The 21,843-nt window shown below is 44.1% G+C and overlaps 1 protein-coding gene across 2 annotated transcripts in view; it reads right to left on the bottom strand.

Moving 5' to 3' along the window:
- The window catches only part of LOC110533207 (max dimerization protein 4), a 42,172-nt gene extending 20,745 nt beyond the window's left edge, over positions 1–21,427 (bottom strand). For both annotated transcript variants that reach the window (XR_005037639.1, XM_036954005.1), the window contains exons 1-3: positions 21,182–21,427; positions 20,427–20,526; positions 14,692–14,721 (exon numbers count right to left, since the gene is read on the bottom strand). Coding sequence is in view for 1 of the 2 variants with exons in the window: in XM_036954005.1 (XP_036809900.1) it covers positions 14,692–14,721; positions 20,427–20,526; positions 21,182–21,245 (194 nt within the window). In the remaining variant the exon portion in view is untranslated. The remainder of the gene's footprint in view (positions 1–14,691; positions 14,722–20,426; positions 20,527–21,181) is intronic.
- Positions 21,428–21,843: the final 416 nt, after the last annotated feature.

Below are 21,843 nucleotides of genomic sequence, written 5' to 3'. Positions count from 1 at the left end.
TTCTGTCAGCGAGGACGACACACCCACTGTGAGAATGTATGCGTGTGTGTGTGTGTGTGTGTGTGTGTGTGTGTGTGTGTGTGTGTGTGTGTGTGTGTGTGTGTGTGTGTGGAGTGTTTGGTGACAACTGTGCGAGGCGAGACAGAGACACAATAGGCCCCATCAACACACACACACACACAGACCTGGCCACAGAAACAAGGGCTATGAGTCACGAGGCTCCGTCTTTAGCACGCAAGCGACTGAAACCTGCGTCAACACAGCAACTTAGCAAAACAACACAGTGTACGCCAAGGAGTGAGTGACACGGTCAACGTGGCTAGCTGAATTAGCCTACTTCAGCAGGAAATGCCTAAGTCTCCACACACGTTTTGATTTGTCTCTGTTGCCATAGAAAACAACTGGTTTATTGTTGTTCAGTCGTTGGTAGTATTTTCATGTCTAACTGGAATTTCCATGTCTATTGGAATGCCTTGTTGCGATTGGTTTCGTTTGTCTCTTTCCAAAACTGAAACTAGCCCTGGGGTGACTGAAACTAGCCCTGGGGTGACTGAAACTAGCCCTGGGGTGACTGAAACTAGCCCTGGGGTGACTGAAACTAGCCCCGGGGTGACCGAAACTAGCCCGGGGGTGACCGAAACTAGCCCGGGGGTGACTGAAACTAGCCCGGGGGTGACTGAAACTAGCCCCGGGGTGACTGAAACTAGCCCCGGGGTGACTGAAACTAGCCCTGGGGTGACTGAAACTAGCCCTGGGGTGACTGAAACTAGCCCGGGGGTGACTGAAACTAGCCCTGGGGTGTATGAAACTAGCCCGGGGGTGACTGAAACTAAAGCACGTCAGATTAAAAACACCTTTGATTCAACATGCGCTGTATATACAAAGGTACGTGGACACCCCTTCAAATAAGTGGATGAGATGTTCGACGAGCAAGTGTCCACATACTTGTTGGTCATGTAGTGTACCTCTGTCGCGTACAAAGCAGACGTAGTGTACAAAGCGCCAAAAAAGAAGAACGAGTGAGAATAGAGAATAGGAAACGAGTGAGAATAGAGAATAGGAAACGAGTGAGAATAGAGAATAGGAAACGAGTGAGAATAGAGAATAGGAAACGAGTGAGAGTAAAGAATAGGAAACGAGTGAGAATAGAGAATAGGAAACGAGTGAGAGTAAAGAATAGGAAACGAGTGAGAATAGAGTATAGGAAACGAGTGAGAATAGAGAATGGGAAACGAGTGAGAATAGAGAATAGGAAACGAGTGAGAATAGAGAATAGGAAACGAGTGAGAATAGAGTATAGGAAACGAGTGAGAATAGAGAATGGGAAACGAGTGAGAATAGAGAATAGGAAACGAGTGAGAATAGAGAATAGGAAACGAGTGAGAATAGAGAATAGGAAACGAGTGCGAATAGAGAATAGGAAACGAGTGAGAATAGAGAATAGGAAACGAGTGAGAATAGAGAATAGGAAACGAGTGAGAATAGAGAATAGGAAACGAGTGAGAATAGAGAATAGGAAACAAGTGAGAATAAAGGAGTGTGAGAAGTCAAATGTCAGTTTGGAGATCGACCACCAGTTGTGTTCGATGAAGTGATGTGGTTCAAATCAAATCAAATGCTATTGGTCGCATGTTCACATAGTTAGCGGTTGTTGTTGTAAGCTTAGCGAAATGCTTGTCTGTAGTGAAATGCTTGTGTTCCTAGCTCCAACGGTGCAGTAGTATCTAACAAAACACACATCTAAAAGTTAAAGAATGGTGTGGTGTGCATCTCTGTATCATTTCAAAGTCAGGAGCGCCCAAACTAAATATGCACGTTTTCCAAAGCTGTAACAACAGTCTGTAATGTCATTATACAAGAAGTGCAAGGAAACGCTCGAAATGTCCCTTCTGTCCTGAGTTGCATGACAGCTAAGGTTGGAGTCGGACAGACAGACAGACTAGTGGGGACACTAGTGGGGACACTAGTCCCACCTAGGGACACGGTGAAATGGGCCTACAGGTCTGCATACACACTGTACCGATGTCAATGATTAACACACAATAACACATAACCCACTGGCACAAACCACCAATTCTCTCCTCTCCTCAGCGTCAGTATAAGAATGGGTTTCTGAGAAAGAGGTGGTGGGGGTTCCATGTATATTATATCATCGGACTAGTATTGTGTGGGTTGCACAATGGGTACACAATCTCCTACGATGTCACGCAGAGGCAGAGAGAGAGAGCAAGAGAGGGGTAGAGAGAGAGAGAGATAGAGAGGGTAGAAAGAGAGGGGATAGAGAGAGAGAAAGCTAGAGAGAGAGAAAGAGGGGGTAGAGAGAGAGAGAGAGAGAGAAAGAGGGGGTAGAGAGAGAGAAAGAGAAGGGTAGAGAGAGAGAGAGAGAGAGAGGGGGTAGAAATAGAGGGGGTAGAGAGAGAGAAAGAGAGGGGTAGAGAGAGTGAGAGAGAAAGAGAGGGGTAGAGAGAGAGAAAGAGGGGGTAGAGAGAGTGAGAGAGAAAGAGAGGGGTAGAGAGAGAGAAAGAGGGGGTAGAGAGAGTGAGAGAGAAAGAGAGGGGGTAGAAAGAGAGGGGGTAGAGAGAGAGAGAGAGAGAGAGAGAGGGGGTAGAAATAGAGGGGGTAGAGAGAGACAAAGAGAGGGGGTAGAAATAGAGGGGGTAGAGAGAGAGAGAGAGAGAGAGAGAGAGAGAGAGGGGGTAGAAATAGAGGGGGTAGAGAGAGAGAAAGAGAGGGGGTAGAAATAGAGGGGGTAGAGAGAGAGAGAGAGAGAGAGAGGGGGGGGGGTAGAAATAGAGGGGGTAGAGAGAGAGAAAGAGAGGGGTAGAGAGAGAATGCAGACTGTTTTACTTTCTTTCCTCTGAATCTCAACACCCAGAATCAAACCTTGTGTACATGGAAACAGAGAGACTATCTGAAAGGGAATTCAAATTCAGTTGTGTGTGTTGTGTGTGTTGTGTGTGCACAACACCATGCATCAAATGAACTCTTCAAACAAACCTCTCTCTAGGTGTAGCTAGCCATCCACTTTCCCAAACCAAATCAACTCCAGTCTCTTCTCTCTCTAGCTGTAGCTAGCCATCTACTTTCCCAAACCAAATCAACTCCAGTCTTTTCTCTCTCTAGCTGTAGCTAGCCATCCACTTTCCCAGACCAAAACAACTCCAGTCTCTTCTCTCTCTAGCTGTAGCTAGCCATCCACTTTCCCAAACCAAATCAACTCCAGTCTCTTCTCTCTCTAGCTGTAGCTAGCCATCCACTTTCCCAAACCAAATCAACTCCAGTCTCTTCTCTCTCTAGCTGTAGCTAGCCATCCACTTTCCCAAACCAAATCAACTCCAGTCTCTTCTCTCTCTAGCTGTAGCTAGCCATCCACTTTCCCAAACCAAATCAACTCCAGTCTCTTCTCTCTCTAGCTGTAGCTAGCCATCCACTTTCCCAAACCAAATCAACTCCAGTCTCTTCTCTCTCTAGCTGTAGCTAGCCATCCACTTTCCCAAACCAAATCAACTCCAGTCTCTTCTCTCTCTAGCTGTAGCTAGCCATCTACTTTCCCAAACCAAATCAACTCCAGTCTCTTCTCTCTCTAGCTGTAGCTAGCCATCCACTTTCCCAGACCAAAACAACTCCAGTCTCTTCTCTCTCTAGCTGTAGCTAGCCATCTACTTTCCCAGACCAAAACAACTCCAGTCTCTTCTCTCTCTAGCTGTAGCTAGCCATCTACTTTCCCAGACCAAAACAACTCCAGTCTCTTCTCTCTCTAGCTGTAGCTAGCCATCTACTTTCCCAGACCAAAACAACTCCAGTCTCTTCTCTCTCTAGCTGTAGCTAGCCATCTACTTTCCCAGACCAAAACAACTCCAGTCTCTTCTCTCCCTAGCTGTAGCTAGCCATCTACTTTCCCAAACCAAAACAACTCCATTCTTACATGAAGTGGTGACGTGGCTTTGCTAGCCTGCAGTACATTCTCCTAGTACTACTAGGACTATTTCTACTGCCTGCAAGCTGAGTGTGTCACCCTCCCCTTTCCCCCTACCCGCCTCTGTTACACAACTCAACATTCCACCGTATGTGTGTGTGTGAGTGTGTGTTACGTGCAGAGCTGACCTCATTTTCAATCTGCTCTACTCTGCTGTGCCCGACACACCAGCCACGTCCTCCAGTAGCAGTCGGGAGGCCCTTCCACCCTAACCTCCAGCGTCCTCCAGTAGAAGTCAGGGGGCCCTCCCACCATACCCTCCAGCGCCACAGAGGAATCCCCACAGCCCCCCATCCCCTCCACAACACAAACAACACCCATGCCTGCCTGACTTTCTAGGAATGGCAGAGTCAAGTCGGCCCAGCCTCGCTCGCTTTCTGTTCCTCACTTGTTTTGTGCTTCTGTACTCAGGGGCGCAGCTTTGGTTTTAGAAGTGGGGGGACATAACTTTTTTTTAATCTAGACGGATAAACACTCCAAACAGCCTACCCGACTGCTCGGAGGCGTCCACATGGTCCTAAAGCACACCGTTGCCTCGTTTTGTATCACATTTCAATGATAAAATCAGGGGGGGGAACAAAAACGCAATTTAAAAAAATGGTGAGTGAAAGTTGCGCCCCTGGTTGTCCTGTCGTATTTCACAACTCAAAGAACAGCCTTTATAGAAACAACATGCTATTCTTCTCTCTCTCAATACAATACATTGCAATACAATACAATACATTATAATACAATACATTACAATACAATACATTGCAATACAATACTTTACAATACAATACATTGCAATACAATACAATACATTACAATACAATACATTGCAATACAATACAATACATTATAATACAATACATTACAATACAATACATTGCAATACAATACTTTACAATACAATACATTACAATACAATACATTGCAATACAATACAATACATTACAATACAATACAATACAATACAATACATTGCAATACAATACAACCAGAATCCATCTCTCTCTCTCTCTCCCTCTCTCTCTCCCTCTCTCTCTCTCTCTCTCTCTCTCTCTCTCCCTCTCTCTCTCTCTCTCTCCCTCTCTCTCTCTCTCCATCTCTCTATCCCTCTCTCTCTCTCCCCATCTCTTTCTCTCCCCATCTCTCTCTCTCTCTCTCTCTCTCTCTCTCTCTCTCCCTCTCTCCCTCTCTCTCTCTCTCTCCCTCTCTCTCTCTCTCTCTCTCTCCCTCTCTCTCTCTCTCTCCATCTCTCTATCCCTCTCTCTCTCTCCCCATCTCTTTCTCTCCCCATCTCTCTCTCTCCCCATCTCTCTCTCTCTCTCCATCTCTTTCTCTCTCTCTCTCCCTCTCTCTCTCTCTCGCTCTCTCTCCCCATCTCTCTCTCTCCCCATCTCTCTCTCTCTCTCCCTCTCTCTCTCCCTCTCTCTCTCCCTCTCTCTCTCCCCATCTCTCCCTCTCTCTCCCCATCTCTCTCTCTCTCTCCCTCTCCCTCTCTCTCTCTCCCTCTCTCTCTCTCCCTCTCCCCATCTTTCTCTCTCCCCATCTCTCTCTCCCTCTCTCTATCTCATGGCCACACAGCTCCATAGTCCACTCCAGGCACAGTGTGTGTTCATGACTTGTTAAAATCTTTTTTTTTTACGAGGGGCATCAGCTACTTTGCGTCAGTTGAAAATGATTTAGTGACAGAGGGAACTGAGCCCGGACCGACGACCTGAAGGCTTCAACACCTGATATGGTGTGACTACCTTCTCATTGAGATGTGGGTATAGGAGGGGTACACCTACATAGGTGTGAAGTGTGCATAACATAGACTACGTGAGCCTACACACATACTGTGAGACAGACACACACCACACATGGACATGAGCAAACACACACTAAAGCAGACATGTACCACATACACAACAAGCATGCTGACACACCCGGACATGGACACACATACACAACAAGCATGCTGACACACCCGGACATGGACACACATGTGAACACACACATACACATGTACGGTATTGTATTGTATTGCAATGTATTTTATTGGTTGTATTGTATTGCAATGTATTGTAATGTATTGTATTGTATTGTAATGTATTGTATTGTATTGCAATGTATTGTATTGTATTGCAATGTATTGTATTGTATTGTAATGTATTGTATTGTATTGCAATGTATTGTATTGTATTGTATTGTAATGTATTGTATTGTATTGTAATGTATTGTAATGTATTGTATTGTAATGTATTGTATTGTATTGCAATGTATTGTATTGTAATGTATTGCAATGTATTGTATTGTATTGTATTGTATTGTATTGTATTGTATTGTAATGTATTGTATTGTATTGCAATGTGTTGTATTATATTGAATTGTATTGTAATGTATTGAATTGTATTGTATTGTAATGTATTATATTGTATTGTATTGTATTGTAATGTATTATATTGTAATGTATTGAATTGTATTGTATTGTAATGTGTGGTATTGTATTGTATTGTAATGTGTTGTATTATATTGAATTGTATTGTAATGTGTTGTATTATATTGAATTGTATTGTAATGTGTTGTATTATATTGAATTGTATTGTAATGTATTGCATTGAATCGTACTGTATTGTAATGTGTTGTATTATATTGAATTGTATTGTAATGTGTTGTATTATATTGAATTGTATTGTAATGTATTGCATTGAATCGTACTGTATTGTAGATGATTGAAGGTGTCCAGGTTACTGGCATGCATGTGAACCTACCTTCACACCTACTGTACATTTCCATGCACACCTATGATTAAGTCAACACACACACACACGCAGTCGCACACACGCACACACACATTATGACAGTACAGTCCAGTAGACTGAGAGACTGACACGTGGCGTCTTCCGCCCCCATTATCCCCAATGAGTCACTGATCACTATTTAATTATGTGGAATGTTACAGAGCGACTTGGCAGCACGGCGTGACCAAGAACCATAAAGGTCAGAACCATAAAGGTCACATGTCCTCAACACAGAACATGCATATCTACCTACTCAGGATTCATAAGTTATGAGAGAGAGAGAGAAAGAGAAAGAGAGAAATGGCTGGCAATAACAGAAGCACTGAAGATAACAATTATGTCCCGTCATCAGTTCAATGTGGTGTTTCTGTGTCTATGACCTTAGGTATATGAGTACATGACCTTACAGTATATCATAGTTATAGTTAAAGACCCAACACAGATGTTTTTATATCAATACCAAATCTTTCTGGGAAACAATGAAGTACCTTTCTGCAATACATTTCAAAACAAATGGGCAAAATGGGCTTTTTAGCAACTAAAATAATTCTCAAGCAAGAATTTAGTCCGAGTGGGGAGGGGAAATCTGACAAAGGGCTGTTATTGGTGGAGAGGTTTGCCCATGCAAACCTGCTGATTAGAAAAGCCTGTGTAGATTGTATTTTCACCCAGAAACTATCAAGAAATAAAATGTCTTCATACATTTACAGTGTTAGTTTCATCAGCTGTTGTACAATATGATATAAAACACCACAGGAAAAACTGAATTTTGACTGCACTGGGCCTTTAAAACCTCATCATGTCCAATATCACAGGCCTTCCATAGCCTGGGTCTTGTTCATTTGGGCATGGTAACCAAAAACGTTTGCAAAGTTTCTTATTGGACAAGTCCTGGTAGTCCTTCCCTGTTTCAGTATGTTTTTGTCTGTTCGCTGCCTAATGACCACAACCCTGTTGTCTTTGTATCAGATGACTTCCTCTCACTCAGATGCGAGATCCATTTCAGACAGGGCAAGCCAGCCAGGGACTCTCTCTCATACAGTTTCCTGTCACAAAAGAGTCAGCCCCCCTAACCCAAATAAAAGGTAGGAGGGAAGAAGGGAGGAGAGAGGCATTTTGGCAGAGAGAGTGAGGAGGGTCCACTGTGAGCAGGGGCTCTGTAGGTACCCCTCCTCCCCATCTGCTTTCATCCTCCTCTTTCCCTCAGCCTTCTGCTGACTCAGTAAGAGAGAGAGAGAGAGAGAGAGAGAGAGAGAGAGAGAAACAAAGTAAAAATAAAAAAAAGAAAGAAAACAGAAGAAACAGATGTGGTCTCTTTGGAGAGAGAAGGAGAGAGAAGGAGAGAGAGGAGAGAGAGAAGGAGAGAGGGAAAGAGAGAGAGAATGAGAGAGAAGGATAGAGGGAAGGAGAGAGAAGGAGAGAGGGAAGGAGAGAGAAGGAGAGAGAGGAGAGAGAGGAGAGAGAGAAGGAGAGAAAGAAGGACAGAGAGAAGGAGAGAGAGAAGGAGAGAGAGAAGGAGAGAAAGAAGGAGAGAGAGAAGGAGAGAGAGAAGGAGAGAGAGAATGAGAGAGACGGATAGAGGGAAGGAGAGAGAAGGAGAGAGGGAAGGAGAGAGAAGGAGAGAGAGGAGAGAGAGAAGGAGAGAGAGAAGGAGAGAAAGAAGGACAGAGAGAAGGAGAGAGAAGGAGAGAGAGAAGGAGAGAAAGAAGGAGAGAGAGAAGGAGAGAGAAGGAGAGAGAGAAGGAGAGAAAGAAGGAGAGAGAGAAGGAGAGAAAGAAGGAGAGAGAGAAAGAGAAGGAGAGAGGGGAGCAGAAGAGGTTAAGTAACAGGCCTGCCCCCCCTCCCCTCCTCCCCTCCCCCTAACATCCAGTCTGACATATCACACACTACAGAGTGGTGTTTCTTTCTACACTGGCTCCAGCCCCAGCCAGGTCTGGCCTCTAGCTACAATGGGAGAACAGGTCCCAGGTCTGTTTGTATAGCCAACTCCTATGGTCGTTATCAAGCCCAACATATTATATTGCAGGAGTTGGCAATACAGCACAAACAGATCTGGGGCCAGGCTATAGAGGGGAAGTTCTGAATAAGATAAGTAAGGAGGACACTGTGATGATGAATGGAATCTGAGAGGAGATCAGACAGAGAGTAGTAAGGCCTATTAGCACGCACGCACGCACGCACGCACGCACGCACGCACGCACACACACACACACACACACACACACACACACACACACACACACACCTCCCTATGGTAATGACTGGTCTATTTATTTCCCTCCTGTCAGAACATTACTCAGTATAGTTAGTTGTGATTTTCCAAAAACCTTGTTACTGGTGAACTGACCAGCTGAATCCCAACACAGCAGAAAACATTGACTTAACTCAAAAGCAACATTGTTTTTCTCCATCTGTACATTACCGTCGGCCGTCTGGTATTTCCCCCTGGCCAACGAGAACACTTCAAAGAGGGCCACAATCAGAATCCGACCACATGTTATCAATATTAATAATCATTCATTCACTTATCTATTTCTATGACACTTTTCATGACAAGGACACTTTTAAAGTGCTTCATCACCAAACCATCAGCCAGATGTTTCTCTGAACTGAGTAACAGGCCAGATTGGTTTGTATTTAACTTCTAACCAATGCCTAGTCATCATTTTCTGTCAATGACTCACTTTACGTGAAACAGAGAGGGAGGGACACAAAACACCAGCTGACTGGCACCGGTAGGTAGACTGTCTCTGTCTACATTCTCTAGGACAAGAAATAGACCTGATGATCCTTTCTCAGATGAGGAAGGGCAAACATTCCACAGGACTCCTCCCAACGTGACGGGATATGAATCTGATCACGAGCAGAGAGCAGCCATGTCAGATGGGCTTTTCCAGTTAGCAGGTGTGTGTGTGTGTGTGTGTGTGTGTGTGTGTGTGTGTGTGTGTGTGTGTGTGTGTGTGTGTGTGTGTGTGTGTGTGTGTGTGTGTGTGTGTGTGTGTGTGCAAGCCTATGATGTGGGGATGAAGGAAAAACTGGTTTCCTGGACCTTGCCTAGAAAAGGAAACTACTGGTATTAGTCTGAACAGGGCAAAGAGAGAGAGAGAGAGAGAGAGACACAGAGAGAGAGAGAGAGAGAGAGAGACAGAGAGAGAGAGAGAGAGAGAGAGAGGGGGGTGGTAAAGAGAGAGAGAGAGAGGGGGGGTGGTAAAGAGACAGAGAGAGAGAGAGAGAGAGAGAGATAGAGAGAGAAAAAGAGCGAGAGAACGTCACCAGGGAGCGATGTCAGAAATGGGAAGGAAGCCGATGGCAACAGAGGCCGACCGAGCAACCAACCACGCGGCAGCGCTGCGGTTAGGAGAGTAGCACACTAGTGTCATGCTGGTTACCAGCAGAGCAGTGGCCTGTGAGAAGATTACGAAAACAGCAGTGTCAGCCTGGAGACTTTTACCTACCTACCCATCTCCCCATATCCATCTACTGTATCTATCTATCTATCTATCTAATCTATCTATCTATCTATTGTATCTATCTATTGTATCTATCTATCTATTGTATCTATCTATCTATCTACTGTATCTATCTATCTATCTATCTATCTATCTATCTATCTATCTATTTATCCTCACAGATAGATAGTGTCTGAAATGGCACATTATCCCCTATATAGAGTACTTGTTTTGACCAGAGCCCGATATGGCAGGTTTCAGGGCAGGGATGGGTTGTTGTGTGTCTGAGTGAGACTGTTCTGCTGTCACCCAGCCAACAGTGTCCTGGTAACAGCACAGACTGCATGGGCCTCCCTGTCACAGAGCCAGGGCACACACACACACACACACACACACACACACACACACACACACACACACACACACACACACACACACACACACACACTCACACACAGAAGGAGTAGGGCAATGAAGAACAGCTTGTACCAGCTAGGAGTACAAGACAGACCAAAACATAAAATAGTGTCTAAAATAGGCTCTGTCCAAAATGGTAACTTATTCCCTTTATCATAGTGCACTACTTTTGGCCACACCCAGGACTCCCTATTCCCTATATAGTGTACTCATTTTGGCCCATAGGCAATAGGGTGCCATTACAGCCTCGCCCTAAGGGCGTGAGGGAGTGTGCACGGAGCTATGTGGGATACCGATACAGGGATTGTCTCAGATGAAGTCCCAGTCATACTGTCATTAAACGGGTTGGACCAGAACGACAGCTGAGAGGCTGAGCACTATAGGGCTCCTTCCATCGTGGGTCGACAGGGATCAGCCTCCCAGAGAGATCCACCAACACACAGAATCATTGAAAAGGTTCAGGATTAATCAAGCATTCGCTAAATTCCTTTGGCTATGGACTGGAATGAAAAAGAATTGTATTGTAGTTTTTTGAAAAACCCTCAAATAGGGTATCACCGTAACATCAACAAAGATACAGAAAATAGAGACACGACAATGCCTTGAGCCAACCGGCCCACAGTTTCACTACAATAATGGGCTATTGCAGCAGGGAGTAGGAAACTGAACCACCTCCACATTTTAACACCTATGTGTTCCCATAATGTAATTTGAGGACACAAGTCTGGACAGGGTGTGGGGATCCACGGTGCATTATGTTCTCGACGCATCGCAAACCCTCACACACACAACATCTCCCCTCTCCCTGAAAGCCTGTCATTACAGACACACACAGGCCTCTTTTCTCCCTGACATGGGAACAGGAAAACAAGGGAATCAAAAATGAAGGGGGGGAAAAGGAGATTGTTTTTGAAAGGAAATGAGGTTGAGTGAGCCAGAGTTGAGGCTTTGGGACGGCGACAGACGACATTTCAACGTTGTCTCGACGCTGTCCCCGAGGTCTTCCCCCTGTGGGACACGGTGCCACAGCGCTGCCACAGCGTTGCAGGACGGTAGTTAGTCAACAGCGGTCAGCGACCCGCTACAAAAGAAAACAGCGGCGCCCCTTTATGACCCCGAGTTCAGTTCTTCTTCTCTATGGCAACTGTCTCGTTGTGACAAGTGAGGTCGAAAGGCACCACAACTTTTAGTTGGCATTTGAATTATTTAAAGAGTGCTGTAGTTCTCCTTTTTGTTTTTAAGCCCAATGAACCCCTTCACCCAAGAGGACCTTCTATCTACAGACACCTGTCATTCTGAACCCCTTCACCCAAGAGGACCTTCTATCTACAGACACCTGTCATTGTGAACCCCTTCACCCAAGAGGACCTTCTATCTACAGACACCTGTCATTCTGAACCCCTTCACCCAAGAGGACCTTCTATCTACAGACACCTGTCATTGTGAACCCCTTCACCCAAGAGGACCTTCTATCTACAGACACCTGTCATTGTGAACCCCTTCACCCAAGAGGACCTTCTATCTACAGACACCTGTCATTGTGAACCCCTTCACCCAAGAGGACCTTCTATCTACAGACACCTGTCATTGTGAACCCCTTCACCCAAGAGGACCTTCTATCTACAGACACCTGTCATTGTGAACCCCTTCACTGCCTCCCTTCCTTACCGTTTCTACAACTAAACCATGTTGGCAGTCTGCTACACAGGTTTTAAAACCCTCACTTAGAGAAAAGACACCTGCAGTGTGCATTTCAAGTGGAAGTACCTAAATGACCATTCTTTAACCACTCAACCTCCTGTTCTAATCTATTGCATCAGTGACATTGAAGGTTGCATTCATAAACCTGGAAGTTCGTCACTTCAGCAAAACAAAAAAAAAGACAACTTTTCAGAAACTCGTGGCCACATTTGATCGTAAGGGAAATGAGTACAGTGATTATGGAAGAGCTTACCAGCACTCACACATTTCAGCATGTGAAACTGACTGCAACTATCATTTCAGCACGTGAAACTGACTGCAACTATCATTTCAGCACGTGAAACTGACTGCAACTATCATTTCAGCACGTGAAACTGACTGCAACTATCATTTCAGCACGTGAAACTGACTGCAACTATCATTTCAGCACGTGAAACTGACTGCAACTATCATTTCAGCACGTGAAACTGACTGCAACTATCATTTCAGCACGTGAAACTGACTGCAACTATCATTTCAGCACGTGAAACTGACTGCAACTATCATTTCAGCACGTGAAACTGACTGCAACTATCATTTCAGCATGTGAAACTGACTGCAACTATCATTTCAGCATGTGAAACTGACTGCAACTATCATTTCAGCACGTGAAACTGACTGCAACTATCATTTCAGCACGTGAAACTGACTGCAACTATCATTTCAGCACGTGAAACTGACTGCAACTATCATTTCAGCATGTGAAACTGACTGCAACTATAATTTCAGCATGTGAAACTGACTGCAACTATTTTAGTAACCCAACCCCACTGGATACAACCATGCAGTAATATCTCAACAACAAGAGATCTATACTCAGGTTCAGCTCCCTCTTTTTCTCCAGTAATATCTCAACAACAAGAGACCTATACTCAGGTTCAGCTCTCTCTCTCTCTCTCTCTCTCTCTCTCTCTCTCTCTCTCTCTCTCTCTCTCTCTCTCTGTGTTAGAGAGAGGAATATGTCTTTACATGTTTTTCACTGAGCTGTCGGCAGAGGTCAATTATTACTCGCTCACATTAGTCATGTTTTCTATTGGTCCTATCCTAAGCCCAGGCAGCAGTCAGTCAGTCTGTTTTCTATATCGAACAGAAGAAACACCACACTATTAAATCAGCTGGGTCGGAGAAGACAAAAAAAAAGGTCCAAAAACACACTATACTTTTTTCTTTCATCTACTCTCCTCAAACATCCCTCTACATCCCTCACTTTGCAATATGACACTTTGTTGTACCATGCAGGCTCCAGTGTGTGTGTGTGTGTGTGTGTGTGTGTGTGTGTGTGTGTGTGTGTGTGTGTGTGTGTGTGTGTGTGTGTGTGAAAGAGAGAGAAAGAGTGAACCATAGGGAATGGGGGAAGAGATACGTATTAGACAGAGAGGGAGGGAGAGCGAGAGAGAGAGAGATAGATAGAAAGGTGCAATGCATTCTGGGACGTGAGTGGGCGACTCAACAGGCCTAGCTGAGAGACATGACAGGCGAGGCCTCCTTCCCCTCCTTTCACCACCCGCCACTGGATTATCACATTAATGGCAGGATTCCCCTGCCATACATGGTAACAAGTTTCTCCCTATGAACAGACACGGAGGGACAGACAAATCTAACACAAAGTCTAGGTTGAGGTTGCCTTGGAAATCTGATTATTATCCGTCTGCCCAAGGCTCCTCATCGTTGATGCGCTTTTATCTTTTATCCGAGGTGGTGGAGCGAGAGAGGTGAAGGGAGGGGACTGCGCCAACAAGTGGCCGGACATTTTGATATTTTCAGTCCACTATGTGCTTTTTAAACTTCAGCTCCACAAGAATACATCTGACATTTACCAACAGTCCTCACCCCATCACCTCTTGTTTATTAGGGAACAGGGAGTCCTTCCAAGCAAACCATGGGACTGTCTGCACGAGAGACATACAGTTCATCCAGGGAAATGAACAAGAGAGACAGAGGGGGAGGAAGGAGGGTGGGGAAGGTTGAAGCCTGCTCTCAGATCTGTTTGTGTTGTATAGCAGAGTCTAAATTACCTATAGGACTTGGCTATAAACTGAAGAGAACTGGCCACCCCTCAGAGCCTGGTTCCTCTCTAGGTTTCTTCCTAGGTTCCTTACTTTCTAGGGAGTTTTTCCTAGCCACCATGCTTCTACATCTCCATTGCTTGCTGTTTTCAGGATTTTGGCTGGGTTTCTGTATAAGCACTTTGTGACATCTGCGGATGTAAAAAGGGCTTTATAAATAAATGTGATTGATTGATCTGGGATCAGGCTAGCGCTGAGTCTAATAGACCTATAGGAATAGGCTATGAACTGATCTGGGACCAGGCTATATAGCACAGTGTTGTCTGTCATCTTACCTGTGTTTCTCCAGCTCGTTGTGTGACGATCTGAAAGGGCAAATAAACAGAGACATGGATGAGTACCTTAGGAACTGATAGTTACACTCTGTAGTTACTCTGTAGTTACTCTGTAGTTACACTTTGTAGTTACTCTGTAGTTACACTCTGTAGTAACACTCTATAGTTACTCTGTAGTTACACTCTGTAGTAACCCTCTGTAGTTACACTGTAGTAACATTCTGTAGTAACACTCTGTAGTTACACTGTAGTTACACTCTGTAGCTACTCTGTAGTAACACTCTGTAGTTACACTCTGTAGTTACTCTGTAGTTACTCTGTAGTTACACTCTGTAGTTACTCTGTAGTTACACTCTGTAGTTACTCTGTAGTTACTCTGTAGTTACACTCTGTAGTTACTCTGTAGTAACACTCTGTAGTTACTCTGTAGTAACACTCTGTAGTTACACTCTGTAGTTACTCTGTAGTTACTCTGTAGTTACACTCTGTAGTTACTCTGTAGTTACACTCTGTAGTTACACTCTGTAGTTACTCTGTAGCAACACTCTGTAGTTACACTCTGTAGTAACACTCTGTAGTAACACTCTGTAGTTACACTCTGTAGTAACACTCTGTAGTTACACTCTGTAGTAACACTCTGTAGTAACACTCTGTAGTTACACTCTGTAGTAACACTCTGTAGTTACACTCTGTAGTTACACTCTGTAGTTACTCTGTAGCAACACTCTGTAGTTACACTCTGTAGTAACACTCTGTAGTAACACTCTGTAGTTACACTCTGTAGTAACACTCTGTAGTTACACTCTGTAGTAACACTCTGTAGTAACACTCTGGACACTGTCATTAATACACACCGTCTCATGACCAGGGTGCAGGATGGGAATGCGCACTTGGGTTGTGTTCATTTGGGAAAATGCTTGAAAACATTTTTCGATGGGATATGAAAACGAGCGCTTCTGAGGGAGAGTTTTCCGGTTTCAGTGTGTTTTCTTCCGTTTTGGTACATAAATGAACATGACCCATGGTGAAGGTCAGGAGACAGACAGAGAGAGAACGTCTTGATATTAGTAAACGGTTTGGTAAGCGGATGGACAGATGAAATGGAGACGTAAAGGTTAGAAGAAGTGTGTGACCTACATAACATGCGGTATAAAGAGGATGTTGTTCGGCCCGAGCCCTTTCCCAGTTGTCCTTCCTCTGCTGTTATATGGGTGGCTCTGCAGCTTTGAACACGTAGGATACGTTCCGATGTTACTTACATACTCTACTGAAATTGCAGGCCACATGCATTGCTTCATTCTAAGTAGCATGCTAGTGTGGATATTGTAACAGGGCCATAGAGTCCTTGATTGTGTAAAAGGTCTTATAAGCTAACCTAGCTACAGACCCGTGGGAATTTCATGTTTATTTCTGCATGTTCATCTAGTATTTGTTGGAAATAACACACAGCGTCTCTGCAGGCCTAATCAGGCTTGGAGAGATTCAAGAGGCTGATGCTTGGAAAATGTGTGTGTGTGTGTGTGTGTGTGTGAGAGAGAGAAAGAGAGAGAGACAGAGAGAGGAGAGGGGAGAGGGGAGAGAGAGAGAGCGAGAGCGAGAGAGAGAGAGCGAGAGAGAGATTCCCTCTTTGTGGTCTGACTGCAACTCAGCTCGTCAAAGTGCTCTTAGACTAAACAGCCAGGCAGGGCCGGGAGGGCCAGTCAGGTAAAAACAGCCGCTCAAACAAACACTGCAAGGATGCAAAAATAGATGGGAGAGCTGTAGTACTCTTGTGTAACAAATGGTGAAAGAAATTTCCCGGTATTAGATAAGGCATACAGCCATGCATTTATTTTACATAAGCTTGAAGGTTAACAATCTCTTGTCGCAGTGCATTCTGGGACAATGCAATGGAAATTCAGAAAGAAGGCTAAATACTAAGAAGAAGTAGAAGGCCTTCACTCGCTCCCCTTTCCCCCACACCTCCATTTCTGTTTATCTCATAGATATATATATATTATTTTATTTTTTTGTACAAAGCTCTGCATTCGTCATCGTGTGGAAAACTAAATCCTCTTCCCTCGATGTGTGTGTGTATGAAATCTGTCAGAGAGCTCTCAACGGAGGACACACACACACACACACACACACACACACACACTAGACTGGACAGCAGTATGTGTATGTCAACAGTCCTACACTGTAAAGTGGTTACTGTAAATTTGACAGTAGCTTACGGGCAGCTCGGTGGCAACTTAAGTCAAATTCTGTCTTTCATATTACAGTGCACCTACAGTAATTTAAATGTGGTATCAAAGCAAGTACTGTGTAATGACACACGCCTTAAAATATGTTAATGGGCCAGAAACAACAACATCATACCATATATTTTTTGGCAGATGCACCGGATAGGTGCAGTGAAATGTGTTGTTTTACAGAGTCAGCCATAGTACGTGGAGCAAATGAGGGTTAAGTGCCTTACTCAAGGGCACATCGACATATTTTCCCCCTTTTCAGCTCGGATATTAAAACGACCTTTCTGCCACTGGCCCAATGCTCTAACCACTAGGCTACCTGCCACCCACGAGTGGTCAAAAGGTTTTACAGTGCCATTCCAAATACAGCAATTACTTCCCCGCCCACAATATTTTCCCACAATGCACCATAACGTACAGTATGCTGCAGTAAAATGTTTTAAAGTATTTTCCTGTTGATGATACCCCAAATTACCGTATAATTGACAGTTTTCCTTTTCCATTACAGTGTCGACACTGCAGCATACTATTTCAGGCCCGGGAGCTTGGAAGGCTATTAGGACGACCCGCCAATGGAAATGAATGAGAGCACTGGAGTTCATCTTTATAAACAAACCCCTTGGTTCTTGTCCCAATAATACCCTGAAACTACCATCTAGGATGCCAAGGGAATAACAAGCCAAGACACGAACACAAAGACCCCTGCCGTCGAGTCCGCCACTCTTTTCAGCCAATCCCTCTTAAGTGCCCTTGTACTGTCGACTTCAGCCGTGGTTCCCACAGATGTGCAGGGATGGGAGCGGGAAGATGACCTGAATCTGCGTAGGCCCCACTGCCCCACAGCTCACTGCATGAGACGCTTGAGCTGATGCTAGCCTGTCCTGTGTGCGCCGTCACCCATCGTCATAGTATCCAGGGTGGTGTTCACTAGGACACACAACCGAAAACGCTTGAAAAACATTTTGCAATGAACTTGCCTTTTTGACTGGACAAGTCCAGGTAGTCTCTCCTGGTTTTAGTCAGTTTTCTTCCGTTTGGTGCCTAATGATGATACCCATCTGCACATAACACTGTGTTATGTGTGCTGCCCCTAGGCCTCTCACTGGCCATGCTCAGTGGATGGGGGAGGGGCTCAGCCTACAGACGCTGCTGACAAGCCCTTTTCCCCATCCGACGCCACGGGAGAGGAAATGCTTTATCTCCTGTATAAGGAAGTAGTCCTATTCAAATTTGAAACATGTGCAAATTGGGGACAGGCAAAGCACGAGGCGACACTCCATGGTTTCCTTAAGCGAGGCACGGGTGAAAGAGGCCCAAAGAGGCCCGGCAGGAAGGCACAGTCCAACACCAGACTTGCCTCATACAACAACAACAGACACATGACTTTGAATGTCATATAAACTGTCAGTATAAGATTGGCAAATCATCACTAGAGCCGGGACAGGACCGGTGTGTAAATAAGGCCGACATCAGCCGCCATTTTGGGGATGGATGAAAACAGTCGCTTGGTTATAAGTGCATATTATATGAAGGCCTGGGATGTGCTCGTTTGGTAGCAATGCAGTGAAAACAAAATGAGGAGCTGTATGCATCCGTTGGTTGTTTTTGAGGACGCACATGTTCAAGGATGGAATCTTATAATTGTGTGCATGTACGCCCGTGTTGCCGTTGCATTTAGTGTTTGTGTCCCGATGTAACCTCGGTCTTCAAAGTAAACAGGGAAACTCACCCGAACGTTCTCCTTTCTATGACACCGATTTGCCTCTGTCTCGTGTCGTGCAAAAGGCATAACATTACACTGCAATATTAATACATTCAATGTAAAAATGTACGGAGGGCTGCTAAATAAAATGATGGAAAACCATGTTATCATGTGTCAACTAACTTCCACTGATTTGAATGCAGAAATGGGGTTGTACTGACGACGTGCTGTAGTCTGCAGAGCAATGAACTGCTACCAGAAAGAATAGCTGTAGTCTGCATAGCAATGAACTGGTACCAGAAAGAATAGATGTAGTCTGCATAGCAATGAACTGGTACCAGAAAGAATATCTGTAGTCTGCATAGCAATGAACTGGTACCAGAAAGAATAGCTGTAGTCTGCATAGCAATGAACTGGTACCAGAAAGAATAGCTGTAGTCTGCAGAGCAATGAACTGGTACCAGAAAGAATAGCTGTAGTCTGCAGAGCCATGAACTGCTACCAGAAAGAATAGCTGTAGTCTGCAGAGCCATGAACTGGTACCAGAAAGAATAGCTGTAGTCTGCAGAGCAATGAACTGCTACCAGAAAGAATAGCTGTAGTCTGCAGAGCCATGAACTGCTACCAGAAAGAATAGCTGTAGTCTGCAGAGCAATGAACTGCTACCAGAAAGAATAGCTGTAGTCTGCAGAGCAATGAACTGCTACCAGAAAGAATAGCTGTAGTCTGCAGAGCAATAAACTGGTACCAGAAAGAATAGCTGTAGTCTGCAGAGCAATAAACTGGTACCAGAAATAATAGCTGTAGTGTGCAGAGCAATAAACTGGTACCAGAAAGGGGAGAGAAACTCAGGCTGCAGCCAGACCAGCTGTAAACTGAGCCCTCCGCCCAGGCAGGGGCAGGGTCTGCTAAGGCTGTGTCTGTGGGGCACTGTGTTATGTGGACATCTGTGTGAGCTAAGTTGAGTTGGCCACCACACCCACCTGAGTGTGCCACATCCCCACTGTTTTGCTCCAAGAAAACACACTGTGACTGCACCACAAGACTTGACAATATAGGCCACTGACAGATCCTATATATCTCCCACAACATACGGTTTATAAAATGAGCCTCTTTGGTGAGGGCGGGTCATATGACGTCTCATATGTTGATGGAGGAAATTAAAATAACTTGCTGAACTTACGAAGAAAAAAATAATTATCAAATCGTGAGACTGCTTCTAAAAAAAGTTTTGAGGGCACTGCGCAGGACCTATCATATGATATGCAAACCAACCAATAAAAAACTAGAATGGCCGGTAAATTTAGCGCAGTAACAACAACAAACATTTCTTAAAAGTGGTGTAATCTTTTTTTGCAATTGCCACATTGTTAAATGCTCCTGAAGCACAGCCGTACAAAGCAGCCTCAGCACGACAGGAGAATCGATACATTTAACATTATTTTTCTGTTATCTATGTCAGAACGCCGTGTACTGTTACCGAGATGACGACGCGCGCTCGGTGTCATATGGGTCATGGGAGGGAGTGACATAACACAAGTTCCAAAACGTTGCAAATGCAGCAGAAGTGTGCATGTTCAAATCAATGCGTGAATGCATTGGGGGAAAGGGGGTGAATGTCAGAATGAAGCATGGGTGTTGAAAAAGAAAGTGAGCACCAAAAGTGATGCTGTACGCGTGGCAGTGTTTATACGACATCTAAACAGTGAAAAGAAAAATGGCGTTTGTATGAATGACGAATAAACACAAACAGATCGATTGAACTATTGCTATATCGATAGAAAAAGGTGTATATTTACCTATTGTTCTGAGTTTTTCTTGAAATTGGTGAAGCTTTCGTTTTCTTTCGGGAAAAGTCGCTATTGTACGGTAAAACAGACGCGTAACCATGTTCTGCTTCTATTGACAAAGTAAACAAAAACAACAGGGTTAATTTCTACACATGTAGGCTAATAAATTAAACGTAACAAGGGATATAAACTGACGATCACATAATAGAACTGTCAATGCCATATATGACGTAGCCTAAGCCAAACATGTTATTTGATAAAAGTGGTTATGGTTACATAGATAAACTCGTTGACAATGCTGGAGCAAAACACAAGATTCAGGACAATCTAATATTGAGTTTATCTACATACCCATTTATAATAAACATGATATACATAATGTATCTTGATAAGAAACTGTATCTTGAACTTGTCCCTAACCAATTTTAAACAAGGCTATAGCCATCAGATAAAACAGGTTATAAGCATTGCCTGATCATACTAATGCAAAACTACACATGCAAATAGGATTATATCTCAAGACTTTTCCTAACGTGTTGACTAGTTTGTTAATATGCAAGTTATATCTAGGTCGGTCGGTCTGCAATAACATCACCGCACCAGCACAGTATGTTCATTGCTCATAAAGTGACATCATAGCTGCGCTATGGCAGTGCACGTCCACAACTTCACATAAGATAGAATAGAGACGGTTTTAATTTTCCTAACATTAAATACCGTCATTAACCCAGTCAAAGCCATCTGACATTCTGTCAGGGAAATACCTCTGTCTCTTCTTTCCAAGTATTCTGCAGCCTCCAGGAGAATTAAAAGAGAATTAAGTTCCATCTTGTTGACTTGTATAAAAATATAAAATAATATCTATATACACAAATATACAGCTAATGTATAAAAAAAATAATATGAGACAAAAATGAAATAAAAACTAAAACTGTGTTAGGTCGATATGAACGTCTATGTTCAGTTCTGAGTCTTTGGGACTCCCAGCCAGATTCATATCAACTGCACCTAACTAAAAACATGCGAAGTAAAGGACGGCTGTTCTGGCCAATTAGAAAATAATAACATCCACATAGGCGGTCCCTGAATACGTGCCTTGGCCAATAGGGAAGCTCAGTGACGGGTATACCAGGAGCATGTTGATACATTGCGAATTGCCTTGTGATTGGCTTGACAGTGATAGTAACAAGGTAGAAGCTATACCCTAGCAACAACGCGTGTGACCCAGCCCCGTAATCGTTCATTGGTCTGATATCTAGATAACTGGCTTTTGATTGGCAGAGGGGTTCTTTTGGGCGTGTCTTTTTCCTTCCTCTTGAACATTGAACTTGGCTGTTGTCTGGGTTGCCAGTGTGGTTTGCTCTTCGTCAAAAAGTCTATCTTGAATCGTGTAGGAAGTCACGTTGGTGTTTGTTGAGCCAACTGC

This window comes from Oncorhynchus mykiss, chromosome 19, assembly GCF_013265735.2.
Source record: "Oncorhynchus mykiss isolate Arlee chromosome 19, USDA_OmykA_1.1, whole genome shotgun sequence".
Lineage (NCBI taxonomy): Eukaryota > Metazoa > Chordata > Actinopteri > Salmoniformes > Salmonidae > Oncorhynchus > Oncorhynchus mykiss.
The sequence above is the reverse complement of the archived record's forward strand: the minus strand, read 5'-3'. Positions and strand labels throughout refer to the sequence as shown.